Source organism: Erpetoichthys calabaricus, chromosome 5 (genome assembly GCF_900747795.2).
Source record: "Erpetoichthys calabaricus chromosome 5, fErpCal1.3, whole genome shotgun sequence".
NCBI lineage: Eukaryota > Metazoa > Chordata > Cladistia > Polypteriformes > Polypteridae > Erpetoichthys > Erpetoichthys calabaricus.
In genome coordinates, this window is record NC_041398.2 from 240807940 (window position 1) to 240829295 (window position 21356).

At 36.2% G+C, this 21356-nt stretch overlaps 1 protein-coding gene across 3 annotated transcripts in view; it reads left to right on the forward strand.

Annotated features, from left to right (window-relative positions):
• lrba (LPS responsive beige-like anchor protein) overlaps positions 1-21356 on the forward strand; it is an 830448-nt gene that overhangs the window by 77087 nt on the left and 732005 nt on the right. For all 3 annotated transcript variants that reach the window (XM_051928096.1, XM_051928098.1, XM_051928097.1), the window contains exons 3-6: positions 152-252; positions 2373-2468; positions 5961-6082; positions 17034-17160. In XM_051928096.1, the coding sequence (XP_051784056.1) occupies positions 152-252; positions 2373-2468; positions 5961-6082; positions 17034-17160 (446 nt within the window). The remainder of the gene's footprint in view (positions 1-151; positions 253-2372; positions 2469-5960; positions 6083-17033; positions 17161-21356) is intronic.

The following is a 21356-nucleotide window of genomic DNA, read 5'->3' on the forward strand; positions in this document are numbered from 1 at the left end:
TACCTGTAGGCAGAAAATAACCATGGAAAATGCAATGATGATAATAAAACAACTGAATATCTCAAGAGTTTCTCAGTTTACAGAAATGTTTGTCACTGATGCCATATAAATGATATGTTGATAGTCATTGTTGCTTTTATTTGTGTTTCAGATCTCCTTGTTGATATGCTGGGAGTCTTGGCAAGCTACAGTATCACTGTTCGTGAGCTTAAACTCTTTTTCAGCAAACTACAGGGAGAGAAAGGACATTGGGTAAATAACATTTTTATTATTCAGCTAACCACTTTAGATAATTCTAATATGATTGTAAAATAAAAAAAAAATAATAAATTTTCCTTAATAGCTTTACCCTCAACCAGTGCTTGTTCTATGAGCCAGTAAAGGGTAACTTGTGCTAAGTTATCAGGCAATATATCAAAAGTAGTCAAGCATATTGTGGTTTATTATTAAAGTGGAAGTGTACATCTAAAACATGTATTTATGTGCTGTCACTGGTTGTATTTAAATATTTAAAACCATTATCTTCCATTATGATCTCATTTGCTACAGTTTCGTTTCATTAAAATGCATTCTGTTTGGAATCAATAAGATAAATAGAAATGAGAAGGAATAATCTGATCTGTGCCAGGCTTGGACTGCCTGGTTTTGTTCCTGTAGTTTGGCAGTTTTGCATGCTAAATAGACAGGATAAGGAAGAACAAGTACAACTCTCCCCCAGTATAATTAATAAAATAGCTATGGTAAATTTCAGTGACTTGGTTTCAGGTGGCGTGGCACATATTTTAAGCGTTTTAGGAGTTTACAAGGTACTTGTAAACCTGTTATTGTTTAGGTTTTTCTTTAGTGCCTGGATTTCATGTATTCCAATCCATTGTGCCTAATACAAGGATGCAAAGAAAAACTAGTTGTAGGAAATGTAGGGCCCTATGGAATCAGTTTTATTTTTTTCACAAATTCTTTTTTTTTTTTTTTGATTTTTGGTTTTCACCGTTTTATTTTTCTTTGATTTACATTTTTGGGTTTTTACCTGTTTTTTTTTTTTTTTTTTTTCTGTAAGAAAGTAGTAACAGCTACAACAAAACAAACATAAATGAAATGGCACTTTACATTCCTTTTAAAAAATGGCACACTAGCACAACTGAACCTTATTTTGCAGTTCCATTCATCGTATATTAATATTTAGTAGGAAGAAACAAAAAAAAAACCTTGCATCAAGCAACATAAAGGAGCAGCATCTTTGTTCATAAATGAAAAGAAAAGCTGGCATGTATTTTCAAGTTAAACCTGCCTAACAAGAACAATCTTCAACCCATTACTTTGAGTAGAACTAAAATTATGAGCATGTCAAACATAGACAAATAATGAAAAGTATGTCCACACACTGGAAAACCTTTCAAACAGAGCCATGCCTTTGAATTATAGACAGGACTCTTGACCAATGAATAAGAGGGAAAGACATGTCTTTAATTTAAAAGTATCACCCTGTATGATTGGACTTCCTATTTATGAACTTCTTTCATTTTCTGGAGTTAACAATATTTTACAATATTGTTACAATAATTTTTATAATAATACATGTGTTTTGAACATTGTGAGCACACAGTTGGATGAGTTGATATCTGGAGTATGTGACGTGAGTACCATGAGATTTTTCATGGGCATTTTGATACTGTTTGCTTTTGGCACGCATTGTTCACAATGGCTTCTGTGTTGTCAGAAACTTTGTCCATTTTGCAATTAAACGTTTTTCTTGTCCATCACTACAATCTACATGTGAAAAGTAACATTTTAAAAAAATATATATATATAATTTTTGGTTAGTACTCCCTTAATTAGAAAATAATGCATTTTCCAGTGACCTGCAGGCAGCAACCTCTGAAAAGGTTTAAGAGGTTCACGTGGGCACACCATTCTCATTGTATTTACTGTGACTTTTTAAATAAAGCATATACACTGTTTGCATAATTGTTCATTCCTTCTGTTGTGGAAGCTCAGAGTTTACATGGGTAAAAAACAGTTTCCTAACCAGGACACAGTTGTCTTACAGTTGGCCCCTGCAATGTGTAAATAACTATTTTTCTTTATGTCTAACTTATCTGTAAAATCCACTAACAGAGTTGTAATTGGTCTTGTCAGGAAAAGTAATTGCAAATGTCTGAATTTATTCATGTTTCTAGTGTTTGAAAAGTAGTAGTTGTATAGCATATGAGATCTTAGAGGTTTCAAGTTTTTTAATGTATCGTAATATAATTTAAATATATTATAGTTTAACAGTTTAATACTGGCTTATAGGAAATCCTAAATTGAGTTTCAGTAAATGTTTTCTTTATAGTTGATTTTTCTTTAACAATGATTTTTTTTCTCCCCTCTAGCCTCCACATGCTGTGAAGTTGCTTTCTGTGTTGAAGCATATGCCACACAAAAATGGCCCTGATTCATTTTTCAGCTTTCCTGGGAGGAGTGCTGCAGTAAGCTTTCTTTTCCTGTCATGTCCACAGTTTTCATAGCTTGTTAACAGGGTGGTTAAAAGCTCTTCATGTTTGCGTCTAAGATATGAATTCAGGGAATTGAATCTTAGGCATTTGCGACCTTAACAGGAATTAAGCAGGTTGGATTTGAAAATGTAGTGTAATGCACTTGGCTTGAAAAATAAAGGGAGGAGATGTCAGCGGATTAGCTTTGGAAAAGCAAACATAATGCTGAACTCTTTCTTATTTAGCATTCCTGACAGGTGGAGGATTGTATGTATTTCTTAATAGGAACCTTCCGCTTACAATACACATTGGATAAATACAAAGACACCAGTAGAAATCAACCATTACCTTTTTTGTCATATGTGAATGTTAATTAAAAATACAGACTTTTTATTTAAATCTGACCACTAAAAAAATGATCACACGCATGAAATGCAGAAGTGAGAGAGTAGCTTCGTCCATGAAATCAGAATGAAGTGAATATAATTATGTCCATTATCATCATGGATGTTCATCAATCCAACAATGATGCTGTCCATCTCTGTCAGTCCCCTTCCTGTGTGTGTACACTAGAGGGTAGAAAGGGCCAATTTAAGGGAGGCAAACCACAGAGTATGATGGGCATAGGAATTGCCCCCCAGATGCGGTAGGTTGGTTTCCATGACGATGTCTTGCCTCTATTCTCTCCTCTTGTTGATGAGTCTTCTGTTGTTTGAAGTGACAGAAACCTTCAATTACGGTCCATCTCCAAAACGCACAATTCCCAGAAAGTGTCTCCAACTGCTTATGTGATATGGAGCGGGCGTTGAAAGAATGCTTAGAATAGTCTTTTCAGCTTTTTTTTTTCTGGCCTCCTTGGAGTTGGGATCCTATGGCAAGTTCACCATACAGGACTTTCTGGGAAAGCTGAGACTCATCCATGCAGATAATGTGCCCAGTCCAGCCGAAGACACGGCTGAGCAGCATGGCCTCGATGCTGGTTGATGAGCACTGTTCCAGAATTTTAGTGTGTGGAACCCTGTCCTCCCAAGTAATGCCAAGGATAGAAGTTGAATGCTTCTAGTGTGCGCAGAATTGCTTGTGGTAGGGAGTCATGGCCTCATCAATGAGTGTTGATATACATGCAGTGTGATAGGTCACAACTTTGGTTGTCATGCAGAGATTTTGGGTACAGAAGACACACTTGTGTAGGTAGCCGAATGCAGAGGAGGCTAGTTGGAGACAGTTCGCAATCTCCTCAGCCACAGTGGCATAGCTAGATATTAAGCTTCCAAGTTAGGGGGGAAGTATTGTGTTTTCCCCAGTGTGTTGTTGCCAGTCGTGATGTACAGTGGAGGATCTATGTGCTTTAAGGCAGTCTGAAGGTTCGGCCTCTTGAAGGAGCGGATTTCCTGGCCTGTCCAAGAATAGACTGAGTGTAAGGACTTAACAGTCCTCTTAAAGCTTTCCAGATGAAGAGCTTCGTAGGCTGAAAAACTTACGTTACGCAATGCAGAAGTGAGAATGCAGAAAAATGGTATCTAATATATGCATATACCTGTTTAGCCCATGGAAACAATTTGCATATTGCTAGACCTGATAAGTTGCTGTTTTGAGATTGAGGAATATTGACTAATTAGTACTAATCAAAAGAAACACAAAAGTATATTTCACAGAAGTAGTCAATTAGTTAAGGATAGGTGCAAAGTATTTGTGTATCTTATACTGAGCAACAAGTGGTGTAAATCCCACCTTATATCCCTGAAAAGGATCTAGTGTTAAGGAGGCTTGGTTATGCAAAAGGCAGCATAATCAGAGATATTTAGTTGTGTGTTGTGTTTTTAATCAGAAAGTAGCTTTTAAGGTTGTCGTCCAAAACTTTTGCTGAAATTACTTTTAATGAAAAAAAAGATTTTAATTGGTGAATTTTTAACCTCCAGAAAGAGGAGTCAAAAATGTGAATTTTTTTTTACCAGAAGAAAAAAAAAAATCTTATTACATGTAACAAACGTGAAAATATCAAAATGTCAACATAATTACAATGGGAAAGGTATGTCTAGAGACCACTGCTGTATTGATGCAGATTTAGCAAACATCCTTCATGTGACATGTTTTGAAGCGGTCACTAATGCATAGTCTGATGTCATAGTTGGTGTTTCTTTGCACACTTGTAATATTTTTTCAGTTGCTTGCGCATGACAGGGTAGAATGAGAGTGCCTGATCCACACGATCAAGGTGCCCCATGTGGTGGTGTACGCACCACAGTGTAAGGCTTAGTGACTTCTACATTTCTCCTAAAAGGAACTACAGTTACTGGGTTGTGAGCAGTGCTTAGTGGGCTAATGTCTTTCTTGTCTCTCTGCTTGAAAGCAATAATGTTTCCTTCTTGAGCCATGGCAAACGTTCAGACGACTGAATTCAGTAGGCATATCATGGTGGTTTAGTTGTACAGTGCCCGATGCATCTTTTCACTGTCTGTGTCAATGTTTGATGACCAATTCACATTGTCATCACTATTCCTTGATTAAATAATGATCCAGTTTCATATTGTCTAAACCTGGCTTTAAAGCTTCCCGTTTACATGTCATTATGTTTTTCGTTGAAGGCTGTATTCCACTCATGAATATTAAGAAGTCATATTCGATTGTCAGAATGCATAGAAATATTCATGATTTTTTTTGCAGCATAGTGTTATTTTATCTACTTAATGGCAGCAGAATACTGTCCTGACAGTACGGTGAAGCGGATCATTAAAGACCAAAAGTCACCCCAAGTGTGACTCTTAACTGAATACCTAACAGAAATTACATAGATGTCTGAGCCAAAGGTCAATAGTTACTCCCCTCCCAAATAAAGGCTTCTTTTGCTGTTTATTATAATGTCTTTTCAGGTTGCTAAAAAGCATGTGATATATTTTTGTGTAGGCATAGGATCATAACATTAGGCTCTTAGTCATATATGTAGCTTGTTAAATCTCTGGCTGGCAGCAGAGCAGCCATCCTGAGTGTTACAGGATGGCTCCAAGATACTGTACTTATCAAATCATTGACTGCAACTTGCAATGTTTGTGCAAGACATGTTACCAATGTAATTGATAGGATTGTTCATTTTAAACTCTTGCATTAATTGTACAAGGTTAATTATTAACATTATTTATTACTCTTCACATAGTTTTATTGCATTTATTTCCATGGATTTTCAGATTGTTTTCTTTTAAGAATCTGTACTGTTTCGGTGAAGGGATTGCACACTTTGATCTAGCTTAGTTGTATTTAATATTGCAGATACACCATTATGGTTTACTATATATTTTGTAATAAAGAGAGATGTTCTCGTCATTATTAATTCTTTATCAAGTTGGTAGTTAATTTTGTTGCATTGTCTTTTTCCAGTCACAAACTTAATACATTCTCACATTATCAAAAATATAAAATGAAATTTAAGATATTACATGAATTAAAAGGTTTCATAACTTTATTTGTAATGCTCTTCTTGTTCCTCCTCAGGCTATAGCTTTACCTCCCATTGCCAAATGGCCATACCAAAATGGATTCACTTTCCACACATGGCTACGAATGGATCCTGTTAGCAATATCAATGTAGATAAGGATAAACCTTATTTATACTGGTAAGTACTTCATAGAGGAGGTTAGCTTAATGGTAGTGGGTTAAAATAACACTTCTGTATTTTGTTTGTTTTAAAATTGTTTTACCAAGTCCTTGTTTAAGGTGTATGGTTCTTATAAATGTGTTTAATAAACAAACACTTGCAGAATTTACCAATGTAAGGAGAGTTTAAAAACGAAAGTAGTTTTCCGACACCAACATTAGCATCAATCACATTTTTTAATGGTAAAAGCAGCTGGTGGTTTTTACTGGTAATGTCTTGTGGGATCATTTAAAATTCTGTTTGTTTGGTTTCAGAAATTGGCCAACTAGAAGCTTTTGACTTTACATAAATACTCTTTTATCAGTGTCCAAAATGCTGTAATGAGCTGCATGACCTGTAGACTTTTTGAAAGATATTGCATGTTGTTTGTGATGATGCAGTATATCTGTACAGTATGTATTACACACACACCCCACACAGCGTCAATGTGTCTATCTGAACACTTAGAAATATGTGCTTACATAAATCTGCCGATTAGTAGGGTCTGCTGCTTCCCAACAAAATAAAATGGACATATATGTACAGTGATTTAATTTAATTTAATTTATCTCACTTTAAGAGAAGATTGCATTGAACTTTTTACACAGCTCCCCGTAATTTTTTTGTTGTAAAGAGTTAAGACACTGATCACTGTCGCATCTGCATCAGCTTTGATGTTCTGTTAATTCAATGCTATATAATAGTTTCTGTTTTTCCTTACTGTGAGCACTTTATTGTTAAATTGATACATGTAGCATACAAAGGAAAAGGTAAATGATTAATGGCTCAAGTAAGAAAGACCATTTACACTGAAGAATTGAAAGCACAATTATGGTTTTCTTTTTAGTTTTGTTCTCTTTGTGACAGTTAATGCTTATATTTGCATGTAATGTATATTGGAACTTTTACATTGAAAACGCTCTGAAACAACTGCCATGCAAATAAATGATGATCTATGTAAACAGTGTCTGTCAAGTTAGAAAATACATTATCCCCTTCTTTCATCATATGCCTTTCATTTCTCATTGGTACTGAAGATGTAATTGCTTATACCTCTTTTGTTAAACCACCAGTGAATGTTTGTGTTTTTTTTTTCTTTCTGGAAAGTAAAATGAAACACATTTCTGTGAGCTATAACTGAAATTGCAATTACCCTCACTTGTTCTCTTTTGGCACAAGTTGGCAGTATTGTTAATTAGGTACATCTAGCAGACCCTTTCGAATAATATTATCTTGGTTTCAAAAATCCAGTCTAAGCCTTTAAACTCCACTTAGTCTTAGATTCTTACTATATTGGTATTTGTCTTCATCTCCGAATAACATTTCAGGTTTGAGGTGTTGTTTTTTTGTCTGGGCCAAATCTGTCATATTTACCAGGGAGCTAGAATGGATTCTGCTGAAATTTGATCCATATGTGCAATTTAAATGAATCCACATCTTGATCATGCCCTAAACTGATTACATCAAGCAATTTAAAGAATGAACAAATTATTAAAAACCTTTGAGAGTAAGGCCCTTCCTTTCATAGAAAGAAACTCTTGATTAGGATTAGTCTTCAGCATACCAAAGTAATTTCTGTACGAGAATACTGATGTCTATATTCTGTGTATTGGACGGGTTGCAAAGCAATTTGAAGTCATTCATTTCATAGTACAAGGGAGAGATTGGCAGTATAGGAGGAAAAGGCCATGTTTCCACTTAACTTGAAGATTCTCAAAGACACCCCCAAGAATCCAGGTTAACATAGAGATCTGAAGACCTGTCTTGACAAGTTGAGGTCAAGGTTCCTCAGTTGACCATCAAAAAAAAAGTATTGAATCTTGGATTATTATGCCACCTGAACCAAATTTGGTAGCTATGCTTTTGATTTTTTTTTTTTTTTTAATTTTCTGTAGCTTCTTGTGCAGTTGAAAATCTTTCTTCTGAGGACCCTTAGATGCTAACTTGAACCTGACATGATGTGTTATCACTCATTTGTGTTTTTCAAATGAAACTGAACACAACCTCGCATCTTTAAGCAAGACTTTTAAGTTACTGCTTTATCTGCACCTTTTGTGGTGTACCTGATGTGCATTCTGTTCTGTTTAGAAGTTATAAAACGAAGCGTTCTTTTATATAAGTTAATACTTGTTTTACCATTTGTGTTTGTTTTGTACAGTAATCCCTCGCTATATCGCGCCTCACTCTTTCGCGGATTTTATATGTAAGCATATTTAAATATATATCGCGGATTTTTTGCTGGTTCGCGGATTTCTGCAGACAATGGGTCTTTTAATTTCTGGTACATGCTTCCTCAGTTGGGTTGCCCAGTTAATTTCATACAAGGGACGCTATTGGCAGATGGCTGAGAAGCTACCCAACTTACTTTTCTCTCTGTCTTGCGCTGACTTTCTCTGATCCTGACGTAGGGGGATTGAGCAGGGGGGCTGTTCACACACCTAGATGATAGGGACGCTCGTCTAAAAATGCTGAAAGATTATCTTCACGTTGCTACCTTCTGTGCAGCTGCTTCGTCAAGCGACATGCTGCACGGTGCTTCGCATACTTAAAAGCTCGAAGGGCACATATTGATTTTTGAGTGTTTGTTTTTCTCTGTCTCTCTCTCTCTCTGTCTCTCTTTCTCTGCTCCTGACGGAGGGGGTGTGAGCTGCCGCCTTCAACAGCTTTGTGCCATGGTGCTCCCCATACTTAAAAGCCAAACAGCCCTATTGATTTGTTTGCTTTTCTCTCTCTTTCTGACATTCTGTGCTCCTGACGCGCACTCCTTTGAAGAGGAAGATATGTTTGCATTCTTTTAATTGTGAGACTGAACTGTCATCTCTGTCTTGTCATGGAGCACAGTTTAAACTTTTGAAAAAGAGACAAATGTTTGTTTGCAGTGTTTGAATAAAGCTCCTGTCTCTCTACAACCTCCTGTGTTTCTGTGCAAATCTGTGACCCAAGCATGACAATATCAAAATAACCATATAAACATATGATTTCTACTTCGATGATTTTCACCTTTCGCGGGTGGGTCTGGAACGCAACCCCCGCGATGAAGGAGGGATTACTGTATACATTTGAGTTGTTCTTACCTAATACTTTAAATTTGTTAGCCAAAAAAACGTTTGAATTTGAAATGTGTGTTTTATATATTTGAAAAGTGAAAACTATGCCATATAAAGGGGGGTTTTCAAAGTGCTCTATGCATGTAATATTTGACAAGTAACTTTAGGGGTTCATTGTGTGCACATGCTGCATATTTACAGGAACGTATGAGTTTGTGCATTGAATACAATGATGAAAAATGTTGCTTATTAAAAGATCTTGGGTTAACAGCAAAGGGCCTGACACATACATTATTCTGTTGTCATCAAAGTAGTTTTTCATTTTCTTTAAGGAAAGATCTCATTTTATTTTACTCATTATTTTGGTTATAGATTCTGGCAGCAAATGTTGCACTAAAAACTGACAATTGTCAAATAACATGCAACTATCTTACAATATTGTTTTACAAGAATCTTGATTGCCTCCCCTGTAAACTGATCCTCACTTTAGATAGATATACTGTAGATAGATACTTTATTAATCCCAATGGGAAATTCACATACTCCAGCAGCAGCATACTGATAAAGAAAATATTAAATTAAAGAGTGATAACAATGCAGGTGAAAAACAGACAATAACTTTGAAAAATGTTAACGTTTACCCCCCCGGGTGGAATTAAAAAGTCGCATAGCGTGGGGAAGGAACGATCTCCTCAGTCTGTCAGTGGAGCAGGAAAGTGACAGCAGTCTGTTGCTGAAGCTGCTGCTCTGTCTGGAGATGATACTGTTTATTATATACCTTCTAACTGTAATGGACAACAGGTACCCAAAAAATCCTGTTCCGCACAGGTTTCAGACTAATATTTTTCACTTTCTGTTAGAATTTCATGCACTAAATACACACACCCAAGACAGCCTTTATTATTTTGAGAAAAAAAAAAGATCAAGATTTAGTTTAAATAACACCTCATTAAAATATATTTATTTTTGCAATGGCAAAGAAATGAGAAGTTCTCAGAAATATAAAATATGCATTTGTTTTTTTCCTTTTACTAAAATTCCTGGTAATAATAAAGTTTTTCATATCAAAGTACAGTATTCATAACTGACAGTTGTAATTGCTTTTTTTATTTGCATTGCAATCCACTGTTGCATACTGTATTGATATTACAATGGGAAATAATCAATTAGATAGATAGATACTTTATTAATCCCAGGGGGAAATTCACATATTCCAGCAGCAAAAATATTAAATTAAAGAGTAATAAAAAATGCAGGTAAAAAACTTTGCTTATGAGGCCTTTAATTTTTTTTTTATATAGTAAATGGTTTTATAATTATTACCTCATAAGCATTTTTTTTAGATTCTGTGAAGTGTATGATTTAATTTACTGAACACAATATCCAAATATTAAACTTCTTAAAAGCTTATTTTAATAGAATTGTGACCTATTTAAAAAATGAAATACAATTGCATATATTTTCTTCAGAGTATGCTGTCCAACATAATGTTTTAATTTACACACAAGCTCCACAGATTTCTGAAATATTATGTGTGAATATGATTGTTTTTAGTATCATTCTCCTTTATTATGTTTAACATACCTTTACTAGCATTTCATGCATTTTCTGTCAAAATAAACTTCTGCTTCAGATATAATTAACAGCAAAGAAAAATAGCAAAAGCCACCTAGTTGTCTTTAACAATACAGGCTTTGCACTGATTTTTTCTTGTTTTGGTGTAGCACAAAGTTTGTGAAATCTGGATTCGGCACAGTTTTCTAACTAGTTAGTGCAAGCTTAAACCAACCAGTGTTGCTTTTGCCATAGATTTAATGTTACACTTGTAAAGTAAAAAAGGCGTGCATTTTAACAGGTTTTAACATGTTTTTCTTTTAAGTTGTGCAACATTCTTTAAATTCAACCTAAGAACATTTTCATTGGAAATGAGCCAAATAATAGAGATAATAATTTATCATGTCTGTTTAAATGCATAGTAAAATGTTAGGAAATCCCATTGACAGTGTTGCTGCTTAGGAATGCAGATCTTTACAGTGGTGGTTTACAGAGAAGACAGTTAAATATAAGCAGTGCAGTAAAACTCGGATACAATTTTATGGCACATCACAAAAGCAGAAATCATTGTAATGATTTTTCCCCCTCTAGCACTGTTGCATATTTTACATAGTGAATGTTACAGCATCTTTGTCCAAAATCTGGCAGTGTCTCTTAAGTGAACACATCACTCACATTTGAAATGTATTTAACAGAGTTATTCAGTATAACATTGGCAAATATAAAGTTATTTTCTTTCTTAGGCTAAGTATTTGACTATCATACATTTAACACCAAAAACTGCATCAAAATGTTTCCTGTAGTTAAAGATCAAGTGCTGTTACTGCTGTGGAGAGTTTTCAAGAATTTGCTTCAACTCAAATATGTCAGGGTTTTCAAAAGTGAACTGGTCATTTCAGGTCTTTCCCTAGGATTTTGATATGTTTATCATCCTGACCTAGAGTAGTTCTTTAAAAATGCCATTTATTTATTTATGTATCTATGTATATTTATTTATTTATTTTACATTCAACAATTCTGGCATATACTTGTTAGTGTATCTTGTGTCATTGTCTTGATACTTGACTGGGCTCTGAGTACTTTTTTGTTTAAAGATAAATGGCCTAATATTCTCCTGGAGATTTTGTGAATACCGAGATGAATGGATGGATCTGTTTGTGATGGCAGCATGTACTACTGGCAAAATATTCCTACATTATACTGCATATTTAAGTGTGTGAATCTTGATACAAGGTTCTTACTGTCATCTGTGACAATATTTTCCTTCTAAATGTTGCAGGGTCCTTGCTGGCTATTTGATTTCACTGTCTGTAGAACTTTGCTCATTCTTGAGCTGGATGTTTCTCAATGGTACCTAACTTTATTAGTATGCCACAGCTAGCAATTTGGACTAATCTTTTTGACTGTAGAGTTTTGAAAGCTAAATGTAGTGAAGGCATGAGTAGCTTGCAGATCAATACACATCGTTCTTGGAATCTCTTTAACTTCATGGAACATATAATCTTTGCTCTTTGAGTGAATTTGTAAGAATGGCCTCCCTTAGACTATTGTATTAACTTTCTCTACTTATACAATATGTCTGTAATTTTGATTTGGTGGTGTTCAACATCCTCAGACTTTACAAGACTTTACCAACAGTCCAAAACCTGTGATTTTTCAGGCATTACTTTTGGTCACAGCAAAATGGCCTCCTAGAACCTGAGTAATTCACTGTGATAGTGTGACTTAACCTTCCTCTTGTGTTAGGGTCTGCACCGACCTGTTTTAAATTTTAAATGCATACAAGAATCACATAAATTTGTTTATTGCATCAAGGCTTTTTGACTTTGTCAGGAACCTCTATTTCAACAAAATAAAGCAAAAAAAAAATTTTTTTACTAAATTATAAAATGCTCTGGTTGAAATTATGACCTTTGTGTTGTTAGGGTCGGTTTCGACCCAGTTATGATAATATGATGATAAAGCAATAATTAGAGCCAAAACTGAAATCCTAAGTGCACTGTCAGCTGACACACTGACCACCAGCTCCTCTCCTAATCATGTGAGCTTCCTCATTTTGCGTGGCTTTCCAGTATACCTGCACAAAAACAAAACAAACAAAGACGGGCCTGTCCAGACATGTGAGGTGAATTCACTCATTTGAGTGGCCATCTGACTTGCAGAGTGCACATTTACAATTTGCAGCATGCAAAAATGAGAAGAAGATTTACAGTGAGCCAAGTTCTGGATAATATTTTTGGTGAAAATGAAGGAGAGGACACAAAGCAGCATAGCGATTCAGATGAGCAGGTTTCTGAGGAGGAAGACAATGTGGAGTATCATCCAGAAGACACAGACACATCTGATGAGTCGGATAAGGAGGTCACTGGTGCTGAAGCTGCTCCTGCTGAAAGATTCAAGTCCAAAAATGGTAAGATCTTTTGGAGCTCAGTACCTCATGATGTACATGGCAGGGCAGCTGCTGCAAATGTCATCAAAATGACCCCTGGAATCACAAGGTTTGCTCTGACCAGAGTCAGTGACATCAAAACATGTTTTGAGCTATTTATGCCATTGTCACTAAAAAGAATCATCATTACTATGACGAACCTTGAAGGAAAAAAAGTCCATGGCGTCATGTGGAAAAAAATTGATGAGGAATACCTGGATGCTTTCATTGGTGTTCTTCTTCTTGCTGGAGTGTACAGATCCTGCAATGAGGCCACTGATAGTCTATGGGACGCATCAACAGGCAGAAATATTTTCCGGGCAACAATGTCACTTCAGACATTTCAAATGATATCAAGAGTCCTCAGATTTGACAACAGAGAGACCAGAGTGGGATCTGACAAGCTTGGTCCCATCAGGGATGTCTGGGAGAGATGGGTGCAGCTCCTTCCGCAGATGTTCAACCCAGGGCCAGAGGTGACAGTGGATGAACGTCTTGTCCCTTTTCGAGGAAAATGCCCCTCCCGGCAATACATACCCAGTAATCCAGGGAAATACGGCATAAAAATCTGGGCAGCCTGTGATGCAAGAACCAGCTATGCCTAGAATCTACAGATTTACACAGGCAATGCTGCGAGTGGCATCCCTGAGAAAAACCAAGGAAAACGTTCATCCTCGATATGACCACTGGACTGCAGGGTCACAATATCACTTGTGACAATTTTTTTACCAGCTATGACCTCGGACAAGAACTTCTCAAGAGGAAACTTACCATGGTGGGAACAGTGAAGAAAAATAAACCTGAGTTGCCTGCTGAAAGGGCAGGGCTCCACTTTCCTCAAAGTTTGCTTTTACAGACACCACCACTGTTGTCTCATATTGTCCAAAAAGAAACCGGAATGTGATACTCATGTCTACTCTTCACAAAGACGCAGCTGTATCATCAGGAAGTGACAAAAAGCCGACAATTATCCACGACTATAACAAAAACAAAGGAGGAGTGGACAACCTGGACAAGCTGACAGCCACATACACATGCCAGCGAATGACCAGAAGATGGCCAATGGTTGTGTTTTACAACATCCTTGATGTGTCTGCATATAATGCATTTGTGTTGTGGAGCCACATCCACCAAGGGTGGAACTCAACCAAAAAAAAACAAGCAGAGACTGTTTCTTGAGGAGTTGGGAAATTCCCTTGTCAAGCCACACATTAGGCGAAGGGAACGGGTGCCCCGAGACCCAGACAGCTGCAGAGCTCACCCAGCACTCCATCCTCACCATCAGCAACACAGAGAGAATCTGCATCAGCATCCTCCTCAGCCAGCCCTGCCTCAACACCAACCGAAACAGCCCCAACCCCAGTCAGGCCGCCTGATTCGAAAAGAAAGAGGTGTCAGGTCTGCCCAAGCAGTAAGGACAGAAAGACAAATGTATTGTGTTTCAACTGCAAGAAATATCTCTGCAAAGAACACTCAAAAAGTCACTTTTTGCCACACATGCCTCTAAACACACACATACACAAGCATGTTCTTGCACACAGAGGTTTTTACTCTGATTTAGCTTTGTATTAGTTTTGGAACTTGTAATTGATTTCTATTGGTTTGATTTTCTTGATTGGTTTTTGTTTATTTGACCATGCAAATATATATTTTGTGTCATGACCTGTTCTGCTTTTCATTTTTTTCAGTTTATATTAAAGTTCTATTGCTAAAAAAAATATTTTTTTGCCTTTTCTTGATGTAAATATCTATGGGTCGAAATTGACCCGTAACACCATAGATGTCACTTTAGTTATTAATATTAAAATGAAAAAATAAATAAAACAAATTTATTTAAGAGATGTGTTCTATACCCCTCAGTATTAGTCAGGTAACACAAGAACGTTTTATTTATTAATATGATTCTCTTGAGGTTTATTTTACCATTTTTTTAAATTGAAATCAAGGGGTATAACTGACAAAAAAAGGCCCAGAGGCCCACACCAAAAGTATTAAAACCAACATTTTCATGGATAAGGAAGCCTAACAAGGTAACCAAGAGATGAGAAACAAATTGGATGATAACTTATTGTTTTTAGTGTATTTTATAGCTGATTTAATACACGGGTCAAAACCGACCCGTTAACATAAGAGATGATAACAGAAAGCTAACACAAGAGGAAGGTTAATTTGAACAGGGCTGGTTTAAGTCGGACCTAATAGGCAAGCAGATTATTAAAAAACCAAAACTGACCCATCATAACACACATCAGTTGTTTCATCTTTATTTTATTGAAGCTGTGTAACTGTACCTTACCTTTTTGTACTTTCCTGCTGCAAACAAATTCCTCACTAGGATAATAAAATGCCTACCTAGCCTAATCTCTTAAAATGAAATGTTTTTCGGATTGTTGTTTGTGGGGCAAACACTTTTTTATATTTAAAGCTTAGCTTTTAGATTAACTTAACATATTTTGACATTATATATATATATATATATATATATATTTGTTTTTACTTTTTCTGTTATGTAAGACCTGGCTAGGAGCACTATGCAAAATATGCCATTAATGCAGAAGTTTCAGATCATTATACATATTAATATGTGATATTTAATGTACTGTGTGTATATTGTATGCTCTGCAATGTATGTGTATATATATATATATATATATATATATATGTATATGTATATGTATATGTATATGTATATATGTATATGTATATGTGTGTGTGTATGTGTATATGTATATATACATATATATTTGTGAGTGTGTTTGCATATATATGTATATATGTGTATGTACAATATATTCAATCTCTTTTCAATGCTTACATGGACTAGGTGTCGGGCACAGTCATGGGGTCCAGCGGCTGTGGGGCATCTGTTGATGAAGAGACTCACTGACCTTGAGATTCCCGACGATGCTATGATCTTTGCGGAGTCAATGAAGGCTCTGATTGGGGCACTCGAGAGACTGAGTGAGGAGTCTGAGTGTTTGGGTTTGTGAGTGTCCTGGATAAAAACCAAGATCCAGGCCTTTAATGACCTCTTGGGTACAGCCATCCAGCAGTGTTTGTTTGTGGAGAGAATATTGACCTCATCGAGAGGTTTACTTACCTCTGCAGCGATATTCATGTCTCTGGTGACTCTTCCTATGAAGTCATTAGATGGATTGGGAGAGCATGGCTTGTCATGAGGTTGCTAGAAAGGTGCATGTGGTGTTCCCATGATGTCTGCAAAAGGACAAAGGTCCAAGTCTTTGAGTTCTGGTGCTTCCTGTTTTGCTATATGGTTGCGAGACATGGATGCTATCCAGTGACTTGACATGAAGACTGGACTGCTTCAGTACGGTGTCTCTTTGGAGAATCCTTGGGTACCGCTGGTTTGACTTTGTGTCGAACAAGCAGTTGCTCACGAAGTCCTGAATGAGGCACATTACCTGCATTTTGAGGTGCATCAGTTATGGCATTACAGCCATATGGCATGATTCCCAGAGTGTGATCTGGCTCACAGAATCCTCATTGTTGAGGACCTAAGCCGTTAAGGTTAAGGGTTAAGGGGACACCCACGTAATACTTGGCTGCAGCATGTAGATGCTCATTTCCGGGGAGTGGGATTGAACCGCATGTCTGCCTTGGGGGTTGCCAACCGGGATCCTGAGCAGTTTTGTCATGTGGTGGGTGCAGCAACACGCTGTACCAGTGCATTCTCCCCAACCTGACATGACCTGATGGTACAGTATATGTACAAATATATATGTGTATATATGTATAGTATATGTGTGTATATATGTAGTGTATGTATTTAAATATATCTGGTATACAATGTTATATTTTAATGAGCTTAAGCCTGTTTGTTTCATGTCATATAAAGAGTTTTCATCAAATATCTTGTTAAGTTATGGTATTTTCCTTTCAGTTTCCGGACAAGTAAAGGACTTGGATACTCTGCACATTTTGTTGGAGGATGTCTAATTGTGACCTCATTAAAATCTAAAGGGAAAGGATTCCAGCACTGTGTTAAGTTTGACTTCAAGCCCCAAAAGGTATCTCAACATTCAGGGTGAATACAGATGGAATTGTTATTTCTCATACCCTTGAAAATATGTTTAAGTTGGCAATTCTGTGCTAAATAACTTGTGTGCTGATTGGTTGTTCTAGCTTAATTCTTAGAAAAATCTTTTCAGCTTGTACAAGTATTTTCAAGTATAAAAAATGATTTATTAAATAGCTAAACACAAGTTAGGGGGGCCTCAAGATGTGTACAAATATATACAAGTTTAAAAACATAGACAACTAACAAACGCAAAAGTCTGTTTTGGCTACTCTCTCAGTTGTTGTTCCCCCTCTATCCAGAGGAGTGGTTCACTCCTTTGTCTAGCTGTCAGATATCATTTAAGTTCTTACTCCTCTGTGCACTATGTAATCTTTTTCCTTGTTCTCCTTGCAGTTGAACCACTGCCCGCAAATCATATCTTATCTCTGGGCGCACAATGAGCTTGAAATAACTTTACACCATGTCCAGGGGTCATCTCTACAAGCAGTTATAGTTTTACTTTTGCATCGGGATTATCTGGTTAGAAATCCATTTAGCAGCCTTTGGTATTCCTGCATTCCTTAGTACTGAGTTATGCAGGAGAGGCTATGTCCCTAAACAACCATTCAGCTCACTGTGTTCTCAAAGGCATCATCCTTGTCCTTATTCCATTCCATCCTATCCTCGATTGTATGCTTCCCTGTATCCGGCAACACATTTTTAAGAATCCTTGACATCTTGTGAGTTGTCTACTATCTAGCATCATGGGAAAGAAGTACCTCTTCTTTCAAGGTTGCCATTCCCTTTCTTCTTCTAGTGAAAATATTTAACAATACACACCCCAAGACCCACAGAATACTCACTCTCCACATTTAAGCAGCAGAGAAAACAAGAGATTGCAAAATCTGTTGCAGACGCATAGAAATCTGTTATTGGTAAGTTTTGCTTAAGAAGCGCAGCAATATTTTTCTTCACACAGAACCCATAAACACAAGCAATATGATAGACAGTAGTAATTTCAGAACCTTACCCAACTCGACTTGAAGTTAATTTGGAGAAATTGGGTGAATTGGACTGTCAAACTTTCTTGGGCTGAATAACATGCCCCCATAAAAACTGTTGTAATGCACTAACAACATATTTCCAAAAACAGTAGAATGAAAACCTCAGGGAGTGACCATCCTCCCCACTGAATAATGATGTAATGATACTGACAAAAGTTTTAACCATTTTATAATATGTATCCAGCCAGCCATCCATCCATCCATCCATCTATTTTATGCCACGGGTCTGGGTCAGGGGACAGTAGTTTATACAAAGATACCCCCTGCCACCTTCTCTAACTCCTCTGGGGAGATGCTAAGATTTACCCAGGCCAGCTGAGAGGTATAATCTCTCCAGTGATTCCTGGTCTGCCCCATTGTTGTCTCCTGGTTTGGACATGCCCAAAACACCTCCCTAAGTAGGCATACAGGAAGCATCCTAATCAGAGGCTTAAGCCACCTCAACTAGCTGCTTTCGATATGGAAGAGCAGCGGCTCTACTTTGAGCACCTCATGAGTGTGTGTCTGCGTTTCTTACCCAATGTCAAAGGCTAAGCCCAGACACCCTACTAAGGAAACTCATTTCTACCACTTGAAATCTGCTGTCTAGTTCTTTCAGTCACTACCCACAGCTTGTAACCATAGGTGAGAGTAGATAGACAGTAGTGACAGTAGATAGACAAGTAAATTGAGAGCCATGCCTTTTGACCTTCCTTTTCACTATGGTTGACCAGTACAATGGCCATATGACTTTGATCTGCCTATTGCCTGTATAATATCACAAGATAAAAATAAATGTATTAAAGTCAAATATCTACTATCAAACCTATGATGAATATCTAATACAGTATACTTAATTACTGCATATAAGCTTCCAGAGGTCCTGCGATCTGTGAATAATTGATTTGGCTTTAGACCCAGCATATGCTTTGATTAAATTAAATAAAGATGAACTGCTATGAAATTAAACTGAGCATCAGAAAGGGCAGGTCATCTATAGTAAAAACCATGAAACAGATATAACTGACAATATTTATGTAGTACATTTTCATTAGAACACTCTAGACGAGAACAAGCCATTCAGCCCAGCAAAGCTCGCCAGTCCTATCCTTTTATTTCTTCCAAAAAAAACATCAAGTCGAGTTTTGAAAGTCCCCAATGTCTTACTGTCTACCACACTACTTGGTAGCTTATTCCAAGTGTCTATCGTTCTTTGAGTAAAGAAAAATTTCCTAATGTTTGTGCGAAATTATGCTTAACAAGTTTCCAGCTGTGCCCCCGTGTTCTTGATGAACTAATTTTAAAATAACAGTCTCGATCCACTGTACAAATTTCCTTCATAATTTTAAACACTTCAATCATGTCACCTCTTAATCTTCTTTTGCTTCTTTTTCATACCAAACATATAGATTAATCTGCTTTACAAATGTTAAAGAATTTCATTTACAAAGAAGACTAAATAAAAAAACAAAATTAAAAACAGTCAATACTAATACATAGAAAATAGAAGAAACCTAAACAGATTTAAACATAACATAAATTATTATTAACACTTTTTAAAGTCGTAATACTATGGCCAGTTGTCCAGGGGGGAGAGGAAAACAAAAGCTCCATCCCAGTGGGATGCTGGAGAAAATAAAGCTCTGCAGAAATTCCAATCCCAAAAGACTACCATTCTACAATACCAAAAGTGTGATGATTATTCATTATTATTGAAGTGCACCATCTTAGAAGATTAGATGCTTTGGTTTCATCAGTAGTTGCAGCAAATCAAACAATAGGTTTAAGCAAAATATACATATTATCTTAATCAGAAAATACAGAAAGAAGGAAAAAAATGCTGCCAAAATTATGTTAATGAATAAATGTAATTCAGAAGAAGAATAATGCAAAAGTCTTTCTCTTTGCAAAAGTCCATAATAGTATAGTTCATAACAGTAGCCTTGTCCCCATATTGAAAGACCCTCAGTAAGGCTACTAAACATACAGAAATGGTGGATCTGTAATAATGACATATATTAGGACAAGGTTTCCATGTTCAGGGCAGATCCGTTGGAAATTTCTTGATGCACACTATCACATTATTAGTTCTTTTCTTATGTGTAACTACATCTTTGATAGTCACACGCATCTATTTATTCACTCTCATCATTACTAGTTTAATGCCAGTGAGTGATATTTTTTTTTTTTAAAAACTACTAACCGCACAGCTTGGAGAAATGACAGTGTGAATCTTTATAGCTCATTCAAGACAGAGATATAGTCTCTGTAAAACAATGTGAGGCTTTGAATTGTGTTATTAAAATCCTCTGACCCTTTTGCAATTTTTTTGAGCTTGGTTTTATTTCTTATTGACAAAGATGCTCTGTTTGCACAGCAGTCTCACTGACTTGACAGAAACAGGGACTTTTTTTCCCCCCTGTTCCCCCCCATTGTTAAACAGTCTGTTCTGATTATAAACATGTGGAGAAGTTCACAATTTTGCATATGAATCTAGTACTTTTAAGGACATTTATGAATTTTGAGTTCAGTCCAAAGCGTTAGCTTCTAAAATTTAAATTTTTCAAATGCAGTAATCACAGCAGCTGAACTCTAATTACAACAAAACCATGATTACTTTTGATAGCTTTATTATTACCAGTATGTCTGTTTGTGGCATCTATTAGTTTTGTTGGGTTCAGTTTATTAATTGAGAGTGCTAGTCCTAAGACCATCCAAGCTATTGTCCTTACAGGTGGTGCAGTGGTAGTGCTGCTGCTTTGCAGTAAGGAGACTGTGGAAGATTGTGGGTTCGCTTCCCGGTTCCTCCCTGTGTGGATAGCGCTTTGAGTACTGAGAAAAGCGCTATATAAATGTAATGAATTATTTATTATTATTATTATTATTACATAACAGAATATGCAGGTTTCTACTACTTATTTTCAAAATGTGAATAATAGAATTAATATTAATTTATCTTAGTTACAGGTGAATTGATGCATTAGTTGTTCAAATTTAGGCTAAAAAGTAGCAAGTGCAAATATTTTATATTTTAGTTTCATTTAAAAAACAATTAATACATTTTAGTAGATTTGCATTTAAAGTTGAAAGTAAAGTTCTGTGGTATTACATCTTGCATATATTTTACAAAATTCATACTATGTACTGTACTTATGTTGTAATT